Here is a 26,824-nt window from a genome sequence, read left to right as displayed (position 1 = left end):
TAAATATGGTCTGTGACCCTGAGCAAGTGATTTAGCTCCCCTGGGCCTCAGTTTCCTCATCTATAAAATGGAACTGGCTGGATTCAAAGATCCCTTCCAGGGCTGAATGGAGGGTCCCATGGTTCAGCCTTGAGTTTAAGAAGACCCAATGACCTAGACTTTTGGACTTCCCTCTTATGTGAGTTATTAGTGTACAAGTCTTGGCATTGTTAGGTGGCCTTTTAAAACTACCACCCCCCACAACCCCCCACCCACCCACCCCCATTCCTAACAATGTGCTCAGCACACACAAGAGGCACTTCGTAACTTGTAATCCCCAGGCCCGGTATCATCCTACCAGACTCAAGGGAGCTCCCCAGGTATCCTTAATTGTAGAAGATCCTCCTTCCCCTTCCCACCAAATTGAACTTTTTAATTACTCATGCTAAAATCACTTTGCCAGGCATTCAACTGTGATGTCACCTCTCCAGGTTGGCCTTCTCCTTGAACTAAATGATTTCTCAGGTCTCCTCTGGCTCTTAACATGAGAGAAATGATGGTGAGGTGGAAGGAGGTCTGGGCCAGAGAACACTCAGAATCCTGGCTCAGATCGTCACGTGGCTGGTGAACAGCAGGTATTTAATACGTGTTGATTAAAATTACCTTCCACACACTCTGTATGTATCTAGTTAGGTAGATACCATCTCCCCTAAAAGAATGTAAGCCCGTTAAGAGCTGTGCCTTTTTGGGGATCCCCAGCATAGTGCCTGGCACACAGTAGACACATAACAAATGTGTGTTGATAATCATTTCACCAATCCAAATTTCAGTTTCCTCTTTTTGGGGATATTGCTAATTTCATCTCCCCCCCACCACCACCATACAAAGGTATGCTATTAGGTTCTGTGATCTTTCTGCAGAGAGAAGAGAGTGAACAAGTCACCTGTCATCCTGTCTGATGAGGCAAGCATGGCTTACAGGGAGCAGAGCTCAAGGACGGGACAGCTCCCAAAGGCCGTTTGTTTTTTTTGCCCTGCTAGCCCAGCACACCAGCAGTTTCTTCCTTCACACTACCACCGAAGCAGCCCTGTTGTAAGTAACTGGCCAGCTCCATTTCCTTGGAAGGGCCTTGGCCAAAGGGCTAGTCATTCCCACAACACCAGGGTCAGCACCAGAACCAACGAGCATTTACTAAGTGCCTGTTTACTATGTGCCAGGCACTGTGCTGAGTGCTGGGGTCAAAGAAAGGCAAAAGACAGCCCCTGCGCTCAAGAAACTCACAATCTAGGGGGAGAGGGAAGATGTGCAAATAACTGTGGACAAACAAGGCAGACAGGACAAACTGGGGATCTTATTCTCAGAGGGAAGGGCAGCACAATTAGGAAGACCTGGGAAGGGTGAACCTTAGCTGAGACTTGAAGCCAGGGAGAGTGACACTCCATGTAATGGGGGTCTAAACCTCCGTGGGTACTCCCCTGAAGGGGGGTAACGGTCAGTAAGGACCAGTAAAACGGTGGGCTGAAGTCATGCATCTTCGTGCCTTGAGAACAGAAAGGGGCAATGGGGAAAGGACCTAGGCCGATGTGAACAGGAAACACAGACTGTCCCTGCAGCGGCCCTGAGGAAGCAACAGCCACATGGTGTGGAATCAGGAAGGGTCCCAGGAGAGGACTGGCTAGCCCAGGCCTGGAGGAGACAAGGCGGTTCGAGCCAAAAATAAAAAACAGGCCCCAGCAACTTGATGCTCGTTCTCATGACCTTGGGCTGGCACAGAGCGTGAAGGGAGCCTAGTCCTAAGCACATGAACTCCCCGACTAGATTCCTCCGGCCCCTTCCTGTGCTGGCTCTCAAGTCAGAGGACCCGGGTTCAAATTCCAGCTCGAGGCCCTTAGCCAAATCCTTGCCTGGCCTGTTTCTCCTTCTTTGGCTAGCTGGCCTTTGAGTTCTAGTCTCCAGACCCATCGCCCTCATTTTACAGACAGGAAACGAAGGCCCAGAAAAGGAAAATGACTTACTACAGGTCACATGAAAGACTTGGGATTTGAACCCAGGTCCACTGACATGAAATCCATGGCTTTCCCCACCCCAGCCCCCCCCCCCAGTGCCTTGTTTTCTTCCCCATTGTCCCTAGAAACCTAACACTGCAAAAGGCAAGCTTCCTTCACTGCAGCCCAAGTGGGGTGAGGTAATGTGTCCTTGAAAATTGTCCCCACTCGAGATAAGCAGTCTTACCCAAACCGGGAACCCAATTTCCTTTGCAGCAAGATTAGGATCTACATACAGCCTAGTGTGGACCCAGCCCTAGGCAGGCACTGGGCCCAAAAGCTCCCTATGGCCGTTTCAACCAGAACACGCCTTCAGATTTTTCCTTTTTTGCAGCTCTGGTTTCTGTCCCATCTGATCCTGAGGTAGGCAACAATTCCCGTTAGCTGAGAAGGCTCCTCTCTGGACTGTCCTCTTCTTACTCTCCACAATCCCTGGGGCCAAGGACAGCCAAAAGACTCTGGCTCTGGGGAATAAGCACCTCGCACATGAGGGGAACCTCAGCTTTATTTCCCTAGAAATACTTTGTACCCTTCGAGCCTCCAGGTTACACAGAAAGAAAAAAAACTATTGGCTTTCAGAACCTGCTGCCAGAGCTGGGCCTGGCGAGGGACAAAATGAACAGAGCCTGGTTTGAGACTTGTAGACCAGGGAGTGCCAGTACTTCTGACCCATCAGAGTCAGACAAAATATGCTAGCTGGAGAGGCTAGAAAGGGCCTAGCAGAGATTTTCCAGGAATATCGAATTTAACGTGGAAGAGTCATCTGGTCTGATCCCCACATTTTAATTCTGCTGACAAAAAACTGGGCCAGAGAGGCTCACTTTAAAACTGATGCACCTACTACACTGCCAGGGACCAGAGATACAAAGTTCCCCAGGCCAGATCCTGCCCCCTCAACCTGACAGGTTATGGGCCCAAGCCAAGACCTTTGCCCCTTACCCCAAAAGAATTTGGGTCTCATTTTTTGGGGGGGATGAGAAGGTACAGGCTCTGGAAACTCCCTCCTTGAATTTTCCTACTTAATCAAGTAAGTCTCTGAGGCTATAATCCCCTCAAAGGGCCTTTCTACTCCCAATTCTGTTAGCCTTAACCTAGCCCAGCCCTTCATTGTCTATTACCTCCCTTCCAACCCTTGATCCCATCTAGACCCCATTCTCTTGGTTCAAGCATTCACCTCCAAACTACTAGATACCTCCCACAGTCTTGCTGTATCCATCTTGTCTCCATTAGTGCTGAGATTTAATCTAGCCTGCTTGTCAATATTAGCATCACACATTCAGATTCCTTAAGAGTCTGTTCAATATGGCCGATCTTAAATAAACCTTGTCTTTGGTTAAAAGGCTTGGGTCAAATTCATTCAGGTAGGACCCACATGTCACTATTTTGGGGTCCGAGCACCCCAAACCTCAACAAACCCAGATTCCAGACTCTTTCCATACCACTTCAAAGCCTTGCAGAGGCAGAAAGCTCACTGGGGATGCAGCCAATGTGATGTAAAAGAAAAGCCCTGGACTTTAGGTCAGGGGAAGCCCAACTTCACATCTGGGGCTGATCTGTAAGTGATCAAGGTCATTGGACTTGAGTCTCAATCTGTACAACTGTAAAGTGGGGTTAATACTTGCACCCCCTATACCTCATAGGGCTCACCTGAGCTGTTACTGTCACAAGACTACATGGTATACCTTAAAAAGCAAAACTGATGAACAAATTGTGGTATATGAATGTAATGGAATACTATTGTGCTATAAGAAATGATGAGCAGGCAGACTTCAGAAAAACCTGGAAAGACTTGTATGGACTGATGCTGAGTGAAGTGAGCAGAACCAGGAGAACGTTGTACACAGTAACAGCCACAATGTGCGATGACTGACCTTGACAGACTTTGCCCTTCTCAGCAATGCAAGAATCTAAGACATCTCCAAAACACTCACAATGGAAACTGCTGTCCACATCCAGAGAAATAACCGTGGAGTCTGAACACAGATCGAAGCATGCTCTTCGCTCTCCTTTTCCTTTGTTGTTTTGTCTTATTGCTTCATTCTCATGGTTCCTCCCATTAGCTCTAATGTTCTTTACACCATGACTAATTGGAAAATATGCTTCATACGAATGTCTAAGTAGTGCCTACAAGAGTCCAAGGGTAATATGACGTGATGTCACTCTCAATCTCTCATTTAATATAGCCCACCTCCCACGGTGTTAACCAGAGTCAATGGCCACTCCTCTTCTAAAAGAACACATAAGTCCTGAGGCAGCCAGCATGACTGTCTTTGGTCTAAGAGAGACAGTCAAATGACAATACTTTTATCAATAACATGCTGGCCTTATTAATACAATGAAACTATCTCTCAAAATTATTTTAATCACTATACTGTCCTATCTTTCCAATTCTCTATCTTTGTAATCCCTATGACTAGAATCCTGGTATACATATATTAGTTGCTTAATAAATGTTTGTTGAATTGAACTGTTGTTCATCCTTCATGGACAAGTACCCCTTTGTGAATAAACCTCAAAAGAAGGGGGAAAAAAGGCAAAGCTGGACACTGGTGACAATATAATTTTGTTTATTTTTCTTGAACACGCTGCTGGTTAAAACTGCCAGGCAGGGTATTACAGAATATTTCCTCAACCAAACATCCTGGAAATAAAAATTTTAGAGAAAGAGAGAGAGAGAGAGAGAGAGAGAGAGAGAGAGAGAGAGAGAGAGAGAGAGCGCTACATGAAGATCCCTAGCCCATTCAAAACCTTCAGGCGCCTCCAAAACTAAAGCCTGATTTGCCAACCTAAAGCAGCTAGCTAGCCCTTGAGGCTCCCCAATCCCTGGCCAGGCCCAAATTCAATCCCAACACAAAATATCACTGCAAATTGTTTATTAAAACACAAAGCAATGGACAGTGAAAAACATCCTGATTTGGGGGCAGGGGAAGGAAAGAAAGTTAGGACAGATGGAAACAACTCAGAAGGAAAAGAACCCTTCCCCCCAGCCAGTCCACTAGGGTTTGTAACCCTCCATCCCATCCCATTGTGCTGCTCACTACCACTGCCCGTGTTGGGGCTGCAAACCCCGATGTAGTGGGGCCCAGCTGGGGGGAGGGGGGTTAGGGCTGGAGGTCCAAAGGGAATAACAAGGGTTGCTGAGACCCTGACACTTCTTTGGGGACTTACGTGCCCAGAACGGGGCAGCCCAGGCCAGTTCCAGAGAGCCACCACTCCATTTCCTAAACAGGCCAAGAACTGCAGGTGAAGTCGGCCCTTAGCTCAAGCTGGGAAAAAGCCACTCCTGGCTGGCTCACAGTAGGCAAGAGTGCCAAAACCCCGAAGTCTACAAAGGGAGAAATGGATCCAGGGTCCAATCTCTTTTCATTCCCCAGATCATAAGCACACTAGGGAAAAGGGCGAGTTAGGAAGGAAGGACCCAAGGCTCCCTGAACATTGATTTCGCCTTGGGACCACAGACCCCTGCCAGACAAGCTGCTCTACTCACATGTATGGTCTCCCCACTCCAGCCTGCTAATGACTAAGCAGCTTGGCCTTCCTGGAAGGGAAGCATTTGAACTTGAAACCCCAAAGGAGAGAAGCCACTCATGGGTCCAAGGGGTGACAGCTGTGTAAGGATGCTGGCAAGCATCTTTCTCACAAGATGCTTGGGAGCAGAGGGACCCCTAAGGACAGCCCCCTGACCATCACCTGTCACCAGTCAAGGACCAGAATTGCTTGTCCCAACACCAAGTGTAAAATCCATCCCTGCTGTGTTTCTGCCAATTCAACTGCCCTCTGGTTCCCTAGCTGCAACTCAGCTTGGCCATTAAACCTGGCTAAAGGGCAGCTAGGAGACAATGGGAAGGTAGCCAAGTCACAGAAGGGGGTAAAGCCACATCCCTTGCCCCACTGAAAAAAGCTTCCTGCTGTGGCCCGCCTATGACAAAGAAGAACTCCTGGTCTGAGCCTCCTGTTCCAGAGAAGGCTGACAAGGAAGGACAAATGACTCCTCTTTTACTGAGGCTCCTGATCCTTACTCACATCCTTCCATAGGAGGATGGAAACATTTCCATTTTTCACATTCCAGTCAGCTCCCAGGCAGGGTCAATGTGGCCTCAAAAGGCCAACAGGGCCACATCTCCCCTTCAGCTGGCTTTCCAGGAAGGGGGAGGCTACTCCTATCACTGGATCTTCACCAAAGAACTGGGATTTTTTTTTTCACACTTGAAAGTTCTCCTTCCTAAGTCCCTCTGAATCTTGGCAAAGGAAAGCTGAAGATGGCAGCCTCGCTACTTATGACATCCAGGCACCAAGGCACCACGACTCAACTGGACATCTTTCTCACATCAAACAGACCTTTTTATTACAGGGGAATAGGGTGCAGTAGGGGCATGCAGGAAGGGATAGCCCCTGGCCCAGACCTCAATCTAGAGAGAGCATTACCAAGGTTCAAAACTGGTTTAAAAATAAAACAAAACAAAACAAAAGGTCAGAGAGACAGTTAGAGAGAAAAGAGATTAAGAAAGGCACTGTGCTGACTGGGACCCTCCCCAGTCCCCCAGGGACTGACTCTGCCTCTTCCCTAAGGAGGACAAAAAACCTGCGAATTCCTTCCCTGGACTCTTCAAGGTGAGTAGCTTTTGAGGAAAATTTATATAAGAGCTGGGCAACTGAAAATACTGCCAGTGCTTCTGAAGTTTGGCTGAGATTTTGAGACACCAGGACTTCCCAGGTGATGGACTGAAGCAAGAAGGAAAGGAGAAATTCCTTAAAACAGAAGCTTCTCCAAAAACATCGAATATCAAACTGAAATTTAAAAAAAAAATCAAAGATCTAACAACAGCTCCCAGGTGTCGCCCAGAGGAAGAAGGGGGGAGCATAAGGTAATGCAAGACAGGTTTGATCTGGCCTCACAGGCCCCAAACCAAAGCCAAGCTCCTAGCAGCCCCTCAGACAAACCCCTATCCCCTGGGTAAGTGATGGAGACAAGAGCACAAGACTGGAGACTCTTAAACTGAGGGGTATTTACTAATTATGAACATTCAACACCAATCCCAATGACATTGGCCAATAGCAATTTAAGGAAAAACAAGCAAAGACAATTGTCTTTCAAGCCACCAGAATGTCAAATCAGGGCCCCCACAATGCAGCTTTCTTCCTGACATCAGGACCATGGGAAAACATTTTTTTTAAAATGCAGCTGCCCTGACTGGCTCAAGGAAACATTTGCCATATATATATATATATATATATATATATATATATATATATTCCTCTGACATGGGGCTTTAGTTTAGCCTGCCTGAAGCCTAGAGCAGAATCTGATATCTCTTCCTCCTGTTCTCCCTCCCAGACAGGGCCATCGATCCATGCCCCACCCCTACCCATCCCACTAGAGCCAGGTGACTGGCCTTGGCTCTGCCAAGCAACTATGCCAGGGCAGAGGGCAAACAGAAGCGCTGGGCGGGAGGAGCCGCACCCCAGCTGTGCACCCTGGCTGGAGGCTCTCCCGCCTTAGGAGCAGAAGGGAGGAGTTTAGGGATAAAACGCGGCCCCAGGAGATGACAGCCTCAGGCCTCTCCTGGACTGCTGCCTCAGGACAGCTGGGAGCCATCACTCAGTTCCAGCACTCGATCAAAGTGTGAGGTGGGAACCAATGGCAGGAGGCACCAGCCCAACAATAGTGTACTTTCTAATTCACACAATACAAAAATAAAAAATAATAATAAAGAGCCCCCATCCCCTAAGCAAAAATGTCATGTACCTATGTCTATTAGGGTATAGCAGGCCACTGGCCTTGGAGAAGGAGAAAGCTTTCTGGCCCAGCTATAGCCAGGTGCGGGCAAAGGGGGGAACTCCTGCCTGTGGAACTAGTCAGGCCCAAGGGGATTCCTCCCCCCTCATCCCCCCCACATTGTTTCCTGTTCCCTTCCTTCCCCTTCAGACTTGTTAGATCATGGAAAGGTGTTCCTTCCTTTGAGCACAGCTATAAAGGAAAATTCCCCCCTGCCCAGCTCAAGGAGAAAGGGCCAGCCTAGGAACCAAGACAGAAGGAAAGCTCCTTGGGGGTACCATCATAAAATGGTCGCAGGACTCAGGATTGCTATCTAAAGCTCTTGGTCACCGCAAAAAGGGCAGAGAGTCAAGGTTTCCCTCTCTTGGGGGGAGAAAAGGAAATCTTGCTGCTCAAAGAACAAAACGAGGCCAAATGCAAGTCTATAGGTCTCCTCTCCACATTCTCCCTGCCGGTTAGAAACAGCCCAAGGTTGTTGGTGGCCCTGACCCAGAGGGAGGAGCTGATAGCACAGGGCAGTTGGGATCTGGTCCACTCCTGGAGGACTTGGATGAGCAATTCAAGTGACCAGAGTCAAAGGTTCTGTTAAAAGATGAAGGCCCACGAGTGTCCGGCCATTGGAGCCTCTGACCACTGTCAGCTCTGCTGCCTGAGTGACATCAGCTGGGGACACCATATTGGCTCCAGAAGGCCAAGGGGATGATTGCACATCAGGCACAAGGCTGGCACTCGAGGGGGACTCAGTCTTCAATGTGCTCCTTAGCTCTAAAAAGAGAACAAAAAACCTGCAGAAGCCAAGCTGGAATTTCTACACTGCTGAGGGACAGGGCCTGGTGCTCTAAGGTGCCAGCAGATCCCATGTCCCTCCCCCATCCTCCCCAAGCCCAGCTGAGCCCTGCCTCAGGCTACCTTAACTGAGGTGAGGACAACTGTTAGTGAGGGAAATCCAACAAAGGTATTTTAATTCCCAGAGATGGGAACACTGCAGAGGAAGTAAAATCTGAATAGAGAGATGGACTAGGTGGCCTCCAGGACTCCTGTGCATCGGAAGGCTTCCAGCCCCCGCCCCCTAGGATGGCCAAATTATTGCTGTCAGGCAGGGCAGGGGGCAGATGAGACTGAGGACCGAGGGGAGAACCAGCAAATGCATCAGAAGCCCCAGTGACTCTGCAGCAAAAGCCCGAGTCAGATCAAAAGCAGTTAAGTATCTTGGGGGCAATTCTAGGTCAATTATCAGGAAGTAATTGGTGGAACAGTGCTAGCCCTTGGGTACAGAACCACACGACACACCCCTGCGGTAGGTAGTGAGTGCCAAACAGCCTCGTAATCTAGGGAGAAGAACACGCACAGAGACCAAGGGACCACTGCTCCTAGGAGGAGGAGGAGGACGATTCCACCACCGGGAGACCTGGCTGGACCCGAGTGCGAGTCTTGGAGCAGGGCCAAGGTCTCACCCTGAGTGCTCTCATTCTACTGGACAACACAAACCATCTTCAATTCCAAGTCCAGATGTGCTTGCAGGCAAGCTAAGTCCTATGTGGCCACCATGAGTCCTTAAAAGCGCCATTCCAACGAGTACCAGAAGAAAAGTCCCCAGGCTCCCGTGGCCTCAAAAGAGGCAGAGAGGGAAAGGAATTTCAAGTGAGTAGCTTAAAGGGGAAAAAAGGGAAAGCAAAGTCAAGTCCCCAACAGGCACTAAAAGCAAAATGTATTTCATGGTGACAAAAGCCAAAAGGCAGTTTCAGGACAGGAGGTAAAGCTGCTGCTCTGGTTCCCAGACCAAGACCAGCTCCCTCACTGGTCAAGGAGGCCCACCTTGTGGTTCACACATTTTAAGACAGAACTTTCATTTGGAGACCAGCCAACAAGGCCTTCCCTCCTTTTTAAACACAAAGTTAGGCCAAGACTTGCCCTCCCCCTGGATTCTATGTCCAACCTCCTTCAGCCCAGGCCTTCTGAACAAGGCTTTTCAGACCCTGGTTCATTCCCAACCATGGTCTCTCTCAGGTAATCCATTTCCTATCCCTGGTTCTCCTAATATTCCATCTTAAAAGGAAACAGTATTTGTGCTCTGGGCCCAAGCCCTTTCCCAAGGGACACAGATCAGAGTCCCCAGGGATCAGCCTCTAGCTCCTTAGACGAGAAGGGTCCAATTTCACCCCAAGTACCCTGGAGAGGAAGGCAGCCACTGGATGCAGCCATGAAGAAAGCGAGGGGAGTGAAATGAGGCCTGGGCTGGGCTGGGCTGGGCAAATCCATTCTCTCCTCATTCTGCCTCTTTAAAAAATTTTTTGTTAATAAATTGTGAAAAACAGGAAACCCAAACCAACCATGTTTGGTCTCATTCCTCCTCCCTTCTCCCCACCCTCAGAACGGCCCTGTGTTCTCACAGCCGACAGAGGCAGAAGAGGGTCGGGATGAAGACCCCGAAGGCCACCAGGATGGGAAACATGAGGCTGCTGTTGTCCGAGGCGTAGGGGTTGGGAGTTCGGGGGCCCGACTGGACCCGGTTCTTATTAGACTGCCTTTTGGTGCTGGAACCTTCTTCGTACTCTTCCTCCTCTTCCTCCTCCTCCTTCTTCTCCAGGCCTGGGTGAGGCTGCAGCTTTGGCACCTCTGAGGACAGAGAGAAGTATGACTGATATGCACAGTAAAGAATGTGCCCCCAGCGCCAACTGGGACACAGGGCACCAGGAGGCCCAGCTCTCTTATGGACCAACCTCCTGTGGCCAGCTGGGTGAGGATTCTTTTAAGCTGGCTAGCCGGATGCCCCAAAGCACAGAAATCTTTGCTGGTTCCTGCCATCCCGAGCAAGCGAAGGAGCTAGTAGAGGTAACACCCTTCACGGAAGGCTCCAATATCCTCCTTCCTTCCTCACTTCTCCCACCAAGACCTGAGAACACTTACAGCCTGGGTGTGGACAATGACCTGATACATATTCCTTAGCATTCTCAACTCTCCCTTCCTGCTTCCCATGGTCCCAAATCCCTTTTCACTTTAGAGATCACCATGACCCACCTCCTCATTTTACACACAAACTGAGCCCAGGCAGGCTTGCCCCAAACCCCAGGTAACAAAAAGGAGCCAGGTCTGGATCCAAAGGTCTTTCTCCTAGTGGATCACACTGGCTCGGCAGGTGCCTTCCTGCCCTTCAGAGGATGGCTTTAACAAACAGCTGAGCCCCTGTATTCTGAGCACCCTCTTTCCTTACAGGTTCAATGTCTACACAACTCTTTATAGACATTAGCTTGACTTTTTCCCCTGGCAAGAAATTTGATTCACCCTCTTAGAAGACGTGCAGCCATGCCAGGACTTTGGGGAACAGAAAAGATTCCTTTTTGTCCTCTCAGGTCCTTCAACATTGACAATACCAGACAGGAACAAGTTGGATGGTGTATTGAAGTGGAAAGGGTAAGGGGCAGGGGGAGAGTGACTGACTGGTGCCAACAACTGAGACACAAGCCCCTCTGTGAAGGCAGCCTGGGAAACCGGCAGCTGTGATAACCTCAGAGCCCCAAGAGGGAAAATATGCCCACGGCCGGATGCCAAGGACACTGAGAAGGTTTGATAGATGCCAAGACCTTCCTTCCAAGCTCAGCTACGCCATGTCAGCAACTTCTACTTAACAGAAGGCTCCAATACATATTCTAATAGATGCAGGCTGGTTAGACGGGCCTCCCACTATGTCGTCCCTAAAAAAAAGCTAGTAAATGGGGAAGCACCATGGTGCATGACACTCGGAGGGCGATATCACATGGCTCTCCAAGTCAGAGCCCTTTCATGTGCTGGTACCTCGGGCCCTGGGGAGATCAGCAAAGGAAGAAGGTTGTGTATGAGATAGTCAGGAAGGAAGCACTATAGTTTTCCCAAGAGTAGATTTTCTGGGATCTGACAATGAGCTTAACGGATAGTAAGGGAAGGAAATACTTTGCCTTCCACTTAGAAGGCCAGAAGATTTAGACTGACTGGGCCTGGCCCAGCCCATCCTCTACCGCCGCCATGATTCAAGTGCCTGGGCCTGTGGCTGAGCCTTGGGGTTTGGTACAATCGAGGATGGCAGAGCCTTGGGAATCTGCCACCGACTCCCCAGGTGACTGTGGCCACCAGGATCCACATTCTCCTGGAGGGAGCTTGCTTTCCTCAGCTACAAAAGGAGGGGCCTGTACTCATCTCCAAAGTCTCTTCCAATTCCAAGTCTATGATCCCACTATGTAGTTAAGGTACTGATTCTCTGAATTTTGCTTCCTGTCAGACTATGCCAAGTGACTGGCCCCCTCCTTACCCCCAGCCATCACCAAGTACCTGGTACCCATGCCCAAAACACCACTAAATGACAATAAAAATATTACTCACCATCTATGGTCCCAGCCATGATATATAGTGCACAGACTTTGGGATTGTCATAGTACCCCTACAAGATGGGGAAAAAACCTGTCAGGCTGACACAGGAACCCTGCATTCCCCAGCACCCTCCCCGCCAGAAGACAGAAGGGGTCACCTTGACAAACTCGATGTGTAGCTTCCCGGTGAAGGTGGACACTTCCCCCTGGACACTCAGCTTTCCCTTTTTGATGCTAATGGGGATGATTTCATCATGAGCTGTGCTGTGACCAACTCGGTCAAAGATGTCCAGATCCTTCACGACCACGTGACCATTCAAGCGCACATCAAACACCTTCAGGGTCAGAAAGGGAAAGTTCAATTCAGTAACCATCAGTCACCTTCCCAATTTGGACAAGGTGCAGCTAGGCATTTGGGAGATAAAACTAAAATTGTTTTTAGAAGAGCCCCTGCCCTCAACGACCTCATATTCTACTAGGGAGATCTGATGCAAATGCAGATGTGTAAACACAAGATGATTTGAGAAGGGGAGCACTAATAGCTGGGAGGATCAGAAGGGGCTTCCTATGACAGGAAGCATCCAAGCCGAGTTTTAGGGAAGGTACAGATTCTCTGAGGCAGAAGTTACTGGGGAGTAAGTCCATTTCAGGCACAAAGAAATGCAGAGAGGCAGGGGACTGAGGAGTTGCAGGCACATGGTGGGTGTGCTGTGGGGGGAAGATGATAATTCGTATAAAGGTCAGAACTACTAGTTCATGGGAACTAAAAGGTTCCGTTACAGGACCGTAAAATTTGGATTCAGTCAAAAGGATGCACTTAAGGACCTAGAAGGCCACATGTGGCTGTAAGGTCACAGGTTCGCCACTCCTGTTGGAGAGGGCTAGACAGAGCTTCAGCCGTAAAATCAGTTAGAGCCTCCAGATGGCTCAAGCCCTTGTGCTGGGGAAATTTAAGGAGCCCCCTTCAATATGGCACCCCCTTCCTCACCGCCCACTGGTAGCCAAGAGGTTCTACCAGACTCGTGGAACAGGCCATTTAAGCCAACACAATATCAGCGTCAGAGAGAGGTAAATCTACCAGCAGAGCCAGAGGAAAAAATGAGGTTTAGAAAGATAGCTGAGACAAAGGAAGCACATGATATTTTGCCCAGGCTGGCCCGTGGCCAGAGAGTTAGGAGAAAGATGTCTTGGCCACTCACTCCAGCACAGCACCCCAGAGACACATCTTAGGGGGGGTGGGGGTGAGAATGGCTGCTTCTTCAACATTCATCCGCTCCCCCCCAGGAGAGGCTGGACTTTTTGACCTAAGGCCCCATGACACACAGGTCAAAATGTAAGATGCCTCAGAAGCCTGGCTGCACCTCACCTTCTGTTGGGATTGTGCAAAATAGACCTCAGCAAACTTCAACACCAGCACATAGTCCCCCTCCTCTTTGATGGGGACCTCATAGCCAAAGGTCTCCTCATTATAGCGCTCCGTCTGATAGAGGATCTGGTCTTCAGGGTTGGCACGAAGGATGGGCAGCTTCATCCCATAGTCTGAGGCTAAGGAGAAAAGCACAGGACCAGGGCCACATTAGACCAGAACGGGGCAAGTTGCCAAAGCAGCCTTGAGGTGGTAGTGGTGGTGGTGGTGGTGGTGGTGGTAGAGCCGGTCACCCCAGCCACACCTGGTTCAGGCTAGAAAGAAGGCAGCTGCTACCTGTTCTCCATACCATTCTGGAAACCTGACACCATCTATCCCACTAAGCCCTATAGCTACACCAGAGCTTGGGAAAAATTTGTGTGTTAAAAGAAGGTCCACAAAAGCACCTCTTCTTATATAGCTTTAGGCCAACAAACAGTGGTTTCTGAACAAACACAAACTCATTATTAAAAGAGGGTACTACCCTGCCTGCAGCTGCCCATCTCCCGGGAGGGCCAGCTTCAGAGAAACCTTGCAAAACAAGGGAGACAGCAGGGGACTCTACAGCAGACAGACAAAAGGCGACTGAACCAAGACAATGTTCTTTAGCATCCAAAAAAAGTCCAGTCTAAAACAAACATGTTGGGAGAGCAGGCCAAAACTGCTGGAGATACAGAGAAAATGCTAGTTTTCTCAACTGGTTTCCTCAATTTCCATTAAAAGGCACCAACATGGGTAAACTGAGTTTGGGCCCTAAGAAATGGTTGTAAATTGCTCTTTTTTATAAAAGTTTATGAGTGGCCAAAGCTCTCACTAAACTTTTGGACTGAAAATACACACACACACACACACACACACACAATCTACTACTTCAGATACCTCAATTGATAAAGTACCCCCAGATCAATACTTTACCTACCCCCTATGGCCTGGGAATTGCCTAGGGCCTAGGCTAAGGGTGAGCAACCTACAGCCCTGAGGCCACATGTGGCCCTCTAGGTCCTCAAGTTCTGCCCTTTAACTGAATCCAAACTTCCTGGAACAAATCCCCTTAATAAAAGGATTTGTTCTGTAAAACTTGGACTCGGTCAAAAGGCCAAGCCCAAGGCTTAGGCCACACACAGAGAGGGTCAGTTAGCAATAGACAGTCACACAAATGGTTTCACCAACCAAAAGGGGTGGAGGGTGGGGGTGGAGAATCACCATGGCTGAGGTCCCTGGGGTGACCTGTTCCGTTTCAAAGATGGCTCCTTCCCATCTCACATTTAGTTTGGGAGACTTATCTGTGTCTGCACATCAAATCTAGACACCTAAACGTCGACCTTCTTCCAAGGTCCCCTTTCCTTAGAGAAGGCTTCTTGTTAACTCCTGGAATCAGCTACTCCAATTCTGAGATCCTTTCAACAGCTCAGACCAAGGCTCATCTCCTCCGGCAGGTCTTTCCAGGTTATTCTGGGTGTTGGTGCACCCAAATCGCTGCACATTTACTTGTCTGTAAATATGCTATACTCCCCCTCACCTCCCCCCGGAGAAAATTAGTTAGAACGTGGCCTAGCACAAGGCACACTTGAGGGCGGGAGCTTCTCACTACTTGCAGCAGCGCTGGGCACCTAAGAAATGCCTGCTTCTGGGCACCTTCATACCCTCTAGTCCCATAAATGATCCAAACCTCTAACATAGTGCTGACTTGTTCGATTAGATGCCTCCACCCCACTCAGTGTAAAATTTTGTGTCTGCCTTCAAAAGCTTCAACAGGAAATACAATGAGCAGAATTCAGACCATTCAAGGTATACTCCTAGGGACTTTCCTTCTAGCTGCCTCCTCCCCCACACCCAGGGGGGACAACAAGGGTAAGAGAGAGTCAGAAAAACCCAGTGGGGGAAGAATGGAAGCTCTCTCAGATTTTCTGCCAGCCAGCCCACCCAAAGCACCGGCAACAAGAAGTTAAGAGCCCTCAGGAAAATCAGTAAATATTACCTACTTTCCCCCCAATTCTGCTCAAACAAAAACCCACCTCCAAAAACCAAAACAAAACCCACTTCCACAAAGAAGGCTGAGTTAACACTCTGAGACTAAGAGTCTGATGGGGCAGCCAGCTTTCCTTCAAAGATCAGAGGGGGGAGGAAAAGCGACCCATGCCCTGATGCACAAAACTTAAAGAAACCAAGATTCTGCCAATTATCTTCCAACATCGCTGCAGCTCCCTCCCTTAAACAGCCCCTCCAAGTTCAGAGCTTTCGCCAGCTTTCATTTATTAGCATGTATAGAAAAGGACTGGTCTGTGGTGATCTTTTTCATATTAAGAGTGGAAAAAGAAATGTAATCTGTGGCAAAGCTGCACAGCGAACAAAGTCAGACTTAGATACACACCCAAACCCAATCCTGGAATTGCCTTTTAGAATATTTCCCCCCCAAAATAACCCAAGTGACTTTCTCAGGGGATTGGCCACATGAGAGGTTTGATCTGTACAAAGCCAGGAAAGACAGAGCAGCAAAAGGAGCTGCTCTTCCCTCCGCCCCCCAACTAAGTACAGTGAGTAGTGTGGTCAGCATACTGCTGATGTGGGCGTAATACAGCCTTAACAGCCAAGGGAAAGGGAGGGGGCCAGAAGGACTCACTGGTCTAGGTCTTCCAGGGTTCCTAGACAAGGATGAGTGGTCCCCAGGCTACTTTTTTTTTTAAGTCTCTCTCCTACCCTCAGGGCTGACAATTGTCCCTATAGAAAGTGGGTGCTATATACAGCTATAGGGCATCACACCTTCTAGAAATGTATACCCCAAAAGACCAAGGCAGCCAGGATCAGTGGTGAATATAACCCTGTTAAAAGGGACCTTAAAAAACATCTACAATTTCATTTTACATAGTCAGAAACTGAGGTTCAGGTTGGTGATATGGCTTGTCCAGTGTCATGAAGCTAGTACGTGGCAGAACTGGACTTCAAATCCAGGCTCTCTGACTCCAATCAGTATCCTTGAAACCTCTTTCCGGGGCTCTCTCCCTCTTCTCCGTCTAACTTTAGAACTGGCTTCCATTAAACTCCTCAACCTTCTTTATCAACACTGAAGGAAGCTTCTCCAGCAAGACAGGGAATGTTTTTAAACCTAGTGAGAAGGCCTGAAAGCAAAGCTCAGTGGGGACCAGCACAGAGAGGTCAGTCATTCTGAAGAGCTCACATGGAGAGCCCCAGAAAAAGGCTCAGTACCAAATCTAGTTAAGCAAACTGGAGTGGTAGCAGTTCCTCCCCTGCAGTTGATGGGGATCCCTGGCCAGCCTTTGTGCCAACCTTGGGGGTCTACCTCCATTTTATCCCATTTATGTCTTGGGGGTCCCTGGTTCTTTGCACGTTATTCCCCTCTTGAGACTGAAGGTGTGGTGGCAGGACCTTGTTTTGCTTTTGTTTGTATCTCCAGTGCTTAGCACAATGCCTGGCACGTAGAAGGGACTTAATGACTGCCAGCAGACTGACCCAAGGGGCCAGTGATCTTATACAGGCCCAGACTGCCAAGTAGCTGGCATCTCCATGGGCATCTGGCCTATGTCACTGAAGTTCAAGTTAAAAGGTCACCAGGCAAAGAGATCTGTTTTCGTCTCTTTTGGATTGGAGGGGTGGAACAGAGGGGAATTTTTAGTAGGCTTCACAGAACCTCAGAATTAGAACAGTCCAGTTGGTCTCAGGGCTTCCAACATGCTGGTGGGATGCAGCCCTCTGGATAGGCCTTTTAACAAAAGGTTATTTTATTAACTTGGCTAACGCACACAAACTAGCAGCTTGGAAAGGCCTAACCATCTACCTGCTGTTACCACTAGGCAAGCTAGTCCTAGCTGGTAGCAGGCTCAGATCAATTAGTAGTTATAATCATTAACCAGGCGACCCACTACTGAAAAAGATGAATATCTCTGATTGATCAAAAGCTATTACATCAACTATAATGGATGAAATTGAGATTTAGAAAGGGGAAGGGCCTTGTCCATGGTCATACTGCTAATCGGGAACAGCCACCCCACAAAGAGCAAAGTCTGATCCTTGTTCCTTAGTCCAAATACACCAACCCTCTCCTAAATAGAGCTCACAGTGAAAGTCAAGGAGCCTTGGGCTAGAATCCCAAGGTGAACATTGCAAAATCACTGTCTGTGTCAGGTGGCCTGTCGGGGTGTATGGAGGAGGGGCTGCTGGTGGGGGAGGGCAAATGATGAGGAGGAATGTTTCGGGAAATTTCCAGAGCCATGGTGTTGGGGGCCAACCAGCCACTGTCAGAGCCAAAAACCCCTACTTCTGCTTGGAGCACTGGGGGATGCAGATCCCTCTAGGAGGAACTAGGAACTCAACAAGACATTCGTTAAATACGTATATTTGTAAGATACGACATTAAGTGGTGGAGGAGAGCTTATATTTTACTGGGCCAGTAGAGAATTAATAACATCCTGCTAGTTCCTTGGAAGCCAAATGCTGCTTGGACTGATACAGAAAGAAACTCCAACGAAGAGAGGGGCAGCCTGGCTTAGGGGATAGTGCCCTAGGCCTGAAGGTCAAAGACCTATGTGATGGTGAGCCAAATCTGAGTTTCAACTTTCTCATCTCTAAAATGGGGATGAGGATAATTGCCATACAGTCTACCCCACAGGGTTGCTGTGGAGAAAGCTCTTCGCAAACCTTAAGGTGCTATTTGAGGGGAGCTGCCATTTTCTTCAGAGGGAGTCAGACACGATATCAAATGGGAAGTAAGTAACAAAGCTTTTATTCAACAGCTTCCACGATACATCTAATGGGTCAGGGCAGGCTAAGGCAAGGTCTCCCAATTACAATTTAAAAAGCTCTTTCATACAGAGTTTCTTTCAAGTGATTCTCTCAGTGGAACTAAGGCAAATGCGTTATTTTGCCAGTTTTACGGAGAGGCAACTAGGTGGCGAAGGCCTGGAGTCAGGAAGACCTGAATTCAAATCCAGCCTTAGACACTTACTAGCTGAGTGACCCTGGGCAAGTCACTTCACCTTGTTTGCCTCAGTTTCCTCATCTGCAAAATGAGCTGGAGAAGGAAATGGCAAACCACTCTACTATCTTTGCCAAGAAAACCCCAAACGAGGTCACCCAAATGGGTCACCAAAATTCAGACATGACTAAACAACCAAAAAAATTTTTACAGATAGGGAAACTTATCAATCAACAAGCCATTTGTGAAGCACCTCCTCTGTGTCAGGCATTGTGCTAAGGGCTGAGAATACAAAGCAAGGCAAACCTGGTCCCTGGCCTCAAAGAGCCCAAGTCTAGAGGAGGAGCCACCAGATACATTCTGATTCAGCCAGAGTAGATGGAAGGTAAAGAAGCTTAGGACTTGGCCAGCGTTAGAGAAAACCCAGGTGTCCTGCACCCTGGCCCATTCTTCTTTCTGCTTCAGCAGACTAACTCTCTCAACACCTGGCGCTGCCCTCGACTTCCAAGAAGGGCTGCCAACACGTTTGGGAGGGGAAGGGAGGGAGAAAAGGAACAAAAAGTAAACAATGGCCTAGCTTCAAGGGCCTCAGGAAAGAAAGGGACTGGACATCCTCCTGTAAGGAGGCCTGAAGCCTCAATTCCCAACCCAGTGGCCAGAAAAAGAATTAAAAATGCTGTTTTCCTGATCCACTGGGTAGATGCTTTCTCTGAAGACACAGGTTAAGGAATGTGGCTCCCAGCAAAACACTCTCCTACTCCCCCACTTAAGACTATAGCTTATGGAGGCTGGGAAAGCAGCCAAAAGGGGTGGCCCCCAAGCCAGGAGTTGTCATGGTGGGACCAAAGTCTGGAGTGGCAATTCAGTGTACACGGATCTCTGCAGGCCTTGTCTAATGGCAATCTACAATAGCCAACTTCCTGTGAAAGACTTCCAACATGAGCCAATAACTTAGTGCCAGGCTTTCTCTTCCATCAACAATTCCGGTCCCCAAAAGCCAAGGGTTGAGAACTCCTTGGGACTGAGAACAGGGTCAGACAGTCCAATTGCATCTGCTGCTAGCTTCAATAAAAAGCCAGCTGGAAGAGCACCTGCAAATTAGAGGCAGAATCTTTCCACCAGGGTAGCCTGTAACAACTGACTACAGGGACACCAGGGGGGGCTGGTTCTGTGTGGTCCCAGCCAATTAGTTTTTCCATTAATGGCCCATGTCTTTAGTTTCTCTAGGCTGAACGAACTAAACCACTCAGGTGTCAACATCTTCTAGCAAAGAGCTGTGCAATCTAAAACATGGTCTTATCCAGCAGTTATCTCAGGAGACAAGGTCTGCCAAGGGCTTTTTGATTCCTCCAGGGTGGTTCCTACCCCCAGGAGAGGAAGAAGGGTGGATCTAACACACAGACAGACCAAGTAGGGCTCCGGCCCCGAAGCCCACTTCAGCTTCTTCGTCGCATGCATGTACTACAGGAACCAGAGGCTGTTAGGACAAGCTTGCCTGAATGAAAGAAAACAGCAGGCCAAACTTTCCAGAGCCCTACATCTGGCCACCCAGACAGGTAGTGAAGTGTCTGCCCACCTGGTGGTGGAACAGATACCAGACACCCCACTTAACTTAGAAGCCCAAAGAAGGGCGGCTCGGGCCCTCTGAAAGAGGCCTATTGCCAGTCTGGCACCCTTTGCCCTCGTGGTACAACTTGAATCTCACGGAACTTCCCAAGCCCACAGAAAGAAGGAGTCTGGCACACTCTGCTCTGTGGAGCCAGTTACACTTGATGGGTTAACAGAAAATCTCCCCATTCCCAAGAGTGGCTGTCATCCTGTCTCAGGTTCACTCACGTTTATCAAACTTCCTCAACTCAAAAAGAGGCCTGAGCACTCAGCTGCCAAGGGCCAACCCCAGGAGCCCAGGCTCCGACCCCAGACTCCAGCTGGGAGAGGGTCCCATCCAGAGTAAAACTGAGGCAGCTCTGGGCACCTCAGCAGAGCTGAGAGGCTCCCCCACCCCAGGCCCAGGAGGCCTAGATCTGGGCCGCAAAAGGGCACCCCAGTTAGTCGGTTATTAGGGGCCAGAAATACACTGCAACCACAAGCTTACTGGCGAGCCCCACGGCTGGCCCCCGGCCCCCGGGACCGGAGTCTGCCATTTTGACAACCTTGTGCTACCATATGCAACTCTCTTCTCTCCGAGCCTCAGTTTCTTCCAACTGTAAAATTGGGGGATGACCTAGGGCTCTAAATGGTTTGCCAAGGACCCCAGCGTGCCCCTCCTGGCCCCAAAATCCAAGCCTGAGCATGCCCCCACACCCCACACCCCGGACGTCGGGGGTGCCCGCTCTGCCTCGGTCTCCAAGGAGGGCTAAGGGATCCCGGACTTTAAAGCTGGAAGGGGCTCTGATCCAGGCTGGAGGGGCCCAACGTCACACAGAAGGGACCTCAAGGCCCACCTGAGGCAGCCCCCTCCTCTTACAGGAGGAGAAACTGAGGCCCGGCGGCCCGAGATCACACAGCTGTTGGGGGCTTTAAGGGCTCCCTCTCCAGCCGGAGAAACTGAGGCCCGGGGGCGGGGCGCACGTGGCGGCGCGGCCAGACCGGCAGCCTCACCTCGGCCCACCCGGCCCTCCAGAGGGTCCTTGCGGAAGTGGATCCCGTGCACGTCCACATGCGCCTCGCCGCCCGCGTTGATGGCCCAGATGACGCTCTCGGGCAACCCGAGCCCCGCAGCCGCGGCCGCCTCGGGGACGGCGCCGCCGAGGCCCAGCAGGAGCAGGGGCAGCAGGGGCAGCGGGGGCAGCGCCGTCGTCAGCAGCAGCGGCAGCAGCAGCAGAGGCAGCGGCGGCAGCAGCGCCGCCCCCGCCCCGGCCCCGGCGCCCAGCAGCATCGCGGGCGGCCCCGGCCGGGCTCCTCCCGCCGCAAGGGGCTCGGCTCCTCAGCAGCGCCCGGCTCCGCCCGCCGCCAGGGCCACGGCCGCCCGGGACATGTCGCGCTCGCTCGCTCCCCCGCTCGCTCCCCCGCTCGCCTCCGTCTCGGTCTCAGGCTCCTACCTCCACCTCAGGCACAACCGAGTCCGGCCCCGGCCGCCGCCGGCAGCCAATCGGCGCCCGACGCTCATTAATTACCCACGGCCCCCGCCGGGAGCGGCCGCCCCATTGGCTGCGGCGCGGGCGGGGGGCGTGGCCGGCTCCGGGCGCCAGCCCAACCGCTAGGCGCTGGGGGGAACGCGCGGGGAGGGAGTTCGGTTGGAGCGGTTGGGGAGGGGATGCGGAAGAGGCGGCCGGGGCGCCCTCGGAGGAGAGCCCGCCGCCCAATGGAAGAAAGGAGGAGGGAGGGCTGAGCGACCGGGAGGGGGGGGCACGCGGACACGTCGCCAGCACTTCCGGTTGCCTTCCCCCCTTTCCATTACCCCCCTCACCCCGGATGCCGACGAGTGGGCTCCCGGCCTCCCACCTCCAGGGACGTCAGCCTCCTAAGGGGATGTGACTGGGGGTGTCCAGCCGGCGCGGGAATTTCCCGGCATGGGCCAAGCGGGCCACCGTTCCTCTCCTCCGGAGAAACTACCTGAGGGAGGCAGCTTTCCCCTCAACCACAGACGGCCGGGACCCTGGCTGGGGAGGGGTGAGGGAGCCGGGGTTCCCAGTCCCCGCCCACGGCTCGGAGCGTTGTGGGAGCCGATTAAGCGCTGGTGGCGGGAATGAATGAAAGGGGGCGGGCACGCGGGCGCTCAGAGCATCCGGTCCCCACGAGGGCGGGAGCGTCGATTTGGTACCGGCTGACAGCCGCCCAATCAGAGAGGTCCAGCGCGGCGGAAACGCGTGGCTGGACCGGGGAGGGAGAGAGGGAGGCCCAGCCACTGCGTTGCCCTGGTAACAGGTCCCCCCCTCCCCTCGCGACCCCCTCCTTCTTCCCGAGGGGGGGGCGGAGTCAGTTTCCCCAAAGGAGGCTGCTGGTGTTAGAAGGTTCCGAGACCCACCCGAGCCTCCAGGGCGCCTTCCTGAGCAGACCTCTCCCCTTCCCCCCCCCCCACCGCTCTTGCTCCCTGGGAGGCCAGTGATGGGTCCGAAGTCACGAAGTAACGAGAGGGAGGCTCCCCTGGGCCTGTGTGACCTTGGGCCTGCGGCTTCACCTCCCTGGGCCAAGGGAAGGGTGGATGCCCTCCCACCCTCAGCCGAAGCACCCCGTGCTGAGGTCAAGGCAACGGGCATTTATTAAGTGCCAGCTGTGTGCCAAGCACTGCCCTAATGCGCTGTAGTTACAAAGAGGGGCAAAAACATTTCCAGCTCATAGTCCAGTACAAGAGAAAACACGCAAACAACTGTGTACAAACATAAAATTGGAGATGATCCCCCGTGGCTGACATTCCCTGTCCTAAAACCCTCCCTGCTCTGACATTCCCTGTTCTCAGCCCCCTCCTCCCTCTGACATTGCCTGTTCTGGGTTACCTCCTAGCTCAGACAGTCTACATTCTAAACTCCCAGCTCTTACAGCCCCCTGTTCTAAGTTACCTTCTCAGTTATGACATTCTACATTATAAGATCCTTCTCCACCTGACAGTCTCACCTCTCATGTTCCCTATTCTAAGGACCCTTTCAATCAGTCCTTAAGAATCTGTCTCCTACTGCCAGACCCTAAGGATGGCACGTAATAACTCACATCTACATATGTGGTTTAGGGGCAGGTAGGTGGGGCAGTGAATAGCTCAGATGGGCCTGGAGTCAGGAATACCCAAGTTTAATTTGACCCCAGATACCAACTGTGTGTCCTGGACAAGTCACTTCACCCCACTTGCCTCGGTTTCCTCATGTGTAAAATGAGCTGGAGAAGGAAATGGCAAGCCACTCCAGTATCTCTGCCGAGAAAACCCCAAGTGGGGTCACAGAGTCGGACAGGGCTCAGCAAAGCACTTTGCACACTATCTCCTTTGCTCTCACAACAATCCAATGGGGAAGACGCTATTGTTATTCACAGTTTACAAGATGAGAAAATTGTGGTTAAGTGCCTTGTCTAGGGTGACAGAAGCTAGTAATCCCCTGAAGCAAAAATAGAACTCAGATTTTCATGATTCTGAGTTCAATGGTTTATCCCACAAGCCTCCTTACCAGAAAGACCGTCCCTAAGGGACACCATGTGTTCACAGATCAGGAAACACAGGAATATCCAAAGTAAATGCAAAGTGATTTTTTTGAAGGGGGAGGTCACCAGCCTTGGAGGGGATCAGGAAAGGCCTCCAGCAGGAGCTGGCATTTGAACTAAGTCTCAAGGCAGGGCTTCTTAACCACCCATGTCCTGGAACTCTCTGGCAGTCTAGTGAAGCCCATGGACCCTCTCTGAATTTGACGTTTGGTTTTGTTTTTAATTAATTAATTAAATCTAATTTAATAATTAATTAATTTAATTTTGCCTTTCTTTGTGTCCCCAGCACTTTGCACAGTGACTGGCACAAGTAGGTGCTTAATATATGCTAGTTGGCTGACTGACAAAATGCATAGGATTACAAAGGAGGCCAATTATATTGAAATAGTCATCAATTTTTTTTTTTAATGAGCCTTGCTTTGAAGGGAGCTAGGAGGCTTCAACCAGTCAAGGAAGAAGGGAGAAGAACATTCTTTGTAAAGGCCTGGAGATAGAATGTCCTGAATGGGGAGCAGCAAATAGGTGTGTTTGGCTGCAGAGAGGGAGGAAGTAGATAGGAATCAGGCTGCCCAGGGAGGCTGAAGCAGCCAGGCTGACTGTCATTGGCCACAGACTGGCTCTTGACTGTCTGTGTTCTAAAGGCCCTTTCTTTTAGCATCCACATCCTATAGGCCTTGCCCACTTTATCATAGGATGCTGTAAGAGCCTAGAATCTAGAGCTGCAAGGGACATTTGCAATGCATCTTAACCCTTCATTTTACAGATATGGAAATTGAGGCAGAGTTGAAGTTACTTATCCAAGGTCACACAGCAAGGAAATAGTTGGGATTTGAACCCAGTCCTTTAACTCCAAATTCTGGACTCTTCATTGTTTCCCTCTGCCCCTGTGACCCCATCTGGTTCTAGCCATATAACCCAGTAATACCCCCCTCCACTGCTATTCATCCTTCCCCTCAAATGCACTGGGCTAACAATAACTTCTCACATTTTTATGATGTTTTAAGGTTTATGTGAGGCTACCTACCTGTCTTAGTAGGGGCAGCTAGATGGCTTAGTGAATAGAGCACTAGGCCTGGAGTCAGAAAGACCTGAGTTCAAATTTGGCCTGAGACATTTAGTAGCTGTGTGATCTTGGACAAGTCACTTGACCTCTGTTTGCTTTAATCCACTGGAGAAGAAAATGGCAAATCACTCTAGTACCTCTGCCAAGAAAACTCTATGGATAGTATGGCCCATGGGGTCATGAAGAGTCAGACAACTAAATAATAACAACTGGTTTAGTGGGTAGCATTGGGCTTGGGGTTAGGAAAAACTGGAAAACTGGGTTTGAATCCCACCTCTGACATTTGCTATCTTTGTAATTCCTAGTGGAGTAAATTACTTCCCATGTGCCTTTGGCAGCCTCTTAAAACTTAGCTGCTAAATCATAGATCCGTGTGGATAGAAGGAAATCCCCAAGCTAAAGGTGTCACTGATCCCATTAAGTGATTTTAATAGCTTAAAACTGTACTAAGACTTGTAGAACACCCTGGAGAGACAGAAACAGAGAGGGATAGAGAAAAAGAGGGAGAGACAGAGAGGGATAGAGAGAAAGAGACAGAGGAGAAACAGAAGAGAGAGAAAGAGAGAGAGAGAGAGACAGAGAAGAGAGAGAAAGGGAGAAAGACAAGAGAGAGAGAGAAAGGGACAGAGAGGAGAGAGAGAAGGAAAAAGAGAAAGAGAGGAGAGAGAGAAAGGGATAGAAGGACAGAGAGATAGAGGAGGATGGAGAGAGAGGGATAGAAAGAGGAGAGAGGGAGATAGGGATAGAGAGAAAGAGGAATAGAGCAAAAGAGAGAGGCAGAGAGAAGAGAGAAAGGGAGAGAGAGATAGGGATGGAGAGAGAGGAGAGACAGGAAATAGAGAGGAAGGAGAGAGAACAAGATGGGGATAGAAAGAGGAGAGAGAGGGAGAGAGAGAAGAGATAGGCAGAAAAGAACAGAGAGGAGGAAGAGAGAAACAGAAGGAAAGAAAGAGGAGAAAGGGAGGGAGGGAGGGAAGGAGAATAAGAGAGACTTATAGATATGATGCGGTTTAGGGATTCAGGGGTGCTGGAACCCCAAAATCACGGGGGGTCCTGCCCGAAAGAATTCAACCCAAGCCTTCTTTCAGTCAAAGACAAGATTTATTAGAACATCCATCATATTGGGCAGACTTTTAAGGAGTCCGAACATGAGTAAGCAGTGGCTAGATTATAAGAATCAGAGCATCTTAATGGAAACAAGGTGGACCTTATATACAGAAAGACTGTGGGAGGGACCTAGGAGTGGCCAGTAAACTGGGGTGAACAGAACTTCTGGGACCTGGAGCTCATGGCCAAGGGAGAATGGAGCCTAGCTAGGATTAAGGGTGGGAAATGGCCAGGGGCCTTACATAGGGAGGTAGGGGAGGTTGGGTGTAGCCACAATGAAAGGCCAGTTGATGGGATAATAGCCTCAGGGAACACTAGAGATTTGGCCAAGTGGGAAAGTCTAGGGTTTTTTCTTTCTGGGGCACAGATCCCAACCCCATCAGATACACATCCTGTATATCTGTCTACAGACATGCACTCTGTATATATAGATATATTCCCATGCATATCTATAAATCAGAAGACAAACAATGTGTTTTTCCCCCTATTCAAGTACAAGCTCCTGGAGCGCAGGAACTGTCTTTGCTTTTGTATTTTTGGTCCCACTGCTTAGAACAGTCCATAGCATACAGTATACTTAATTAGCACTTACTCATTCACATGTGATCCTTGACCAGTCACCCCTTCTGGGACTCAGTCTTCTCTTTTGTAAAATACGGGTACTGCCTCCAAAACAACTGAGAGGAAAGTGCTCCCTAAGCCTTAAATGCAACGAAAGAGGGAGTTATCCTACTCAGCTCCCTGCCCAGAGGTAGGGAGTAGGACCTCAAAGTGGGGAGGGGTGCCCCAGAATAGGGGATGAGCAGCACTCTCCCCTCCCTCCCTCCTGGACTCACCCTTGAAGTTTCCAATCTGGCTCCTCCTCCTCCCCACTTACCTCCTCTCTTGTTTGCTCCTCCACCCCGGTCTTCTCGCTTGCCAGCTGCCTCAGGAACCTTTTCAGAGTCATAAACTACAGAATGTCAGAACTGGAAAAGCCATCAGAGGCTCGGTCGTCAGAGCAGGAAGGGCCCTTAGAATAGGGAAGGTCAGCCAGGACTTTCCAATCCAAA

The 26,824-nt window shown here is 50.1% G+C and overlaps 1 protein-coding gene across 5 annotated transcripts; it reads right to left on the bottom strand.

Annotated features, from left to right (window-relative positions):
* Positions 1-4,574: 4,574 nt before the first annotated feature.
* Positions 4,575-26,763, bottom strand: MLEC (malectin). Of its 5 annotated transcripts, none has more exons than XM_021007940.2 (5): positions 26,650-26,763; positions 13,507-13,685; positions 12,299-12,475; positions 12,154-12,211; positions 4,575-10,416 (listed from the first exon to the last, which is right to left on the bottom strand). In XM_021007940.2, the coding sequence occupies exons 2-5, from the start codon at positions 13,669-13,671 to the stop codon at positions 10,187-10,189; spliced, it is 630 nt and encodes a 209-aa protein (XP_020863599.1). In that variant the 5' UTR covers positions 13,672-13,685; positions 26,650-26,763; the 3' UTR covers positions 4,575-10,186. The 5 variants fall into 5 exon arrangements, with proteins under 5 accessions (XP_020863599.1, XP_020863598.1, XP_020863600.1 ...); XM_021007939.2 differs by lacking the exon at positions 26,650-26,763 and adding an exon at positions 22,031-22,126; XM_021007941.2 differs by lacking the exon at positions 26,650-26,763 and adding an exon at positions 21,885-21,948.
* Positions 26,764-26,824: the final 61 nt, after the last annotated feature.

This window comes from Phascolarctos cinereus, unplaced genomic scaffold (assembly GCF_003287225.1).
Source record: "Phascolarctos cinereus isolate Bilbo 61053 unplaced genomic scaffold, phaCin_HiC Scaffold_4;HRSCAF=312, whole genome shotgun sequence".
In the NCBI taxonomy this organism is placed as follows: domain Eukaryota; kingdom Metazoa; phylum Chordata; class Mammalia; order Diprotodontia; family Phascolarctidae; genus Phascolarctos; species Phascolarctos cinereus.
This window is presented reverse-complemented; position numbering and strand designations above follow the sequence as displayed.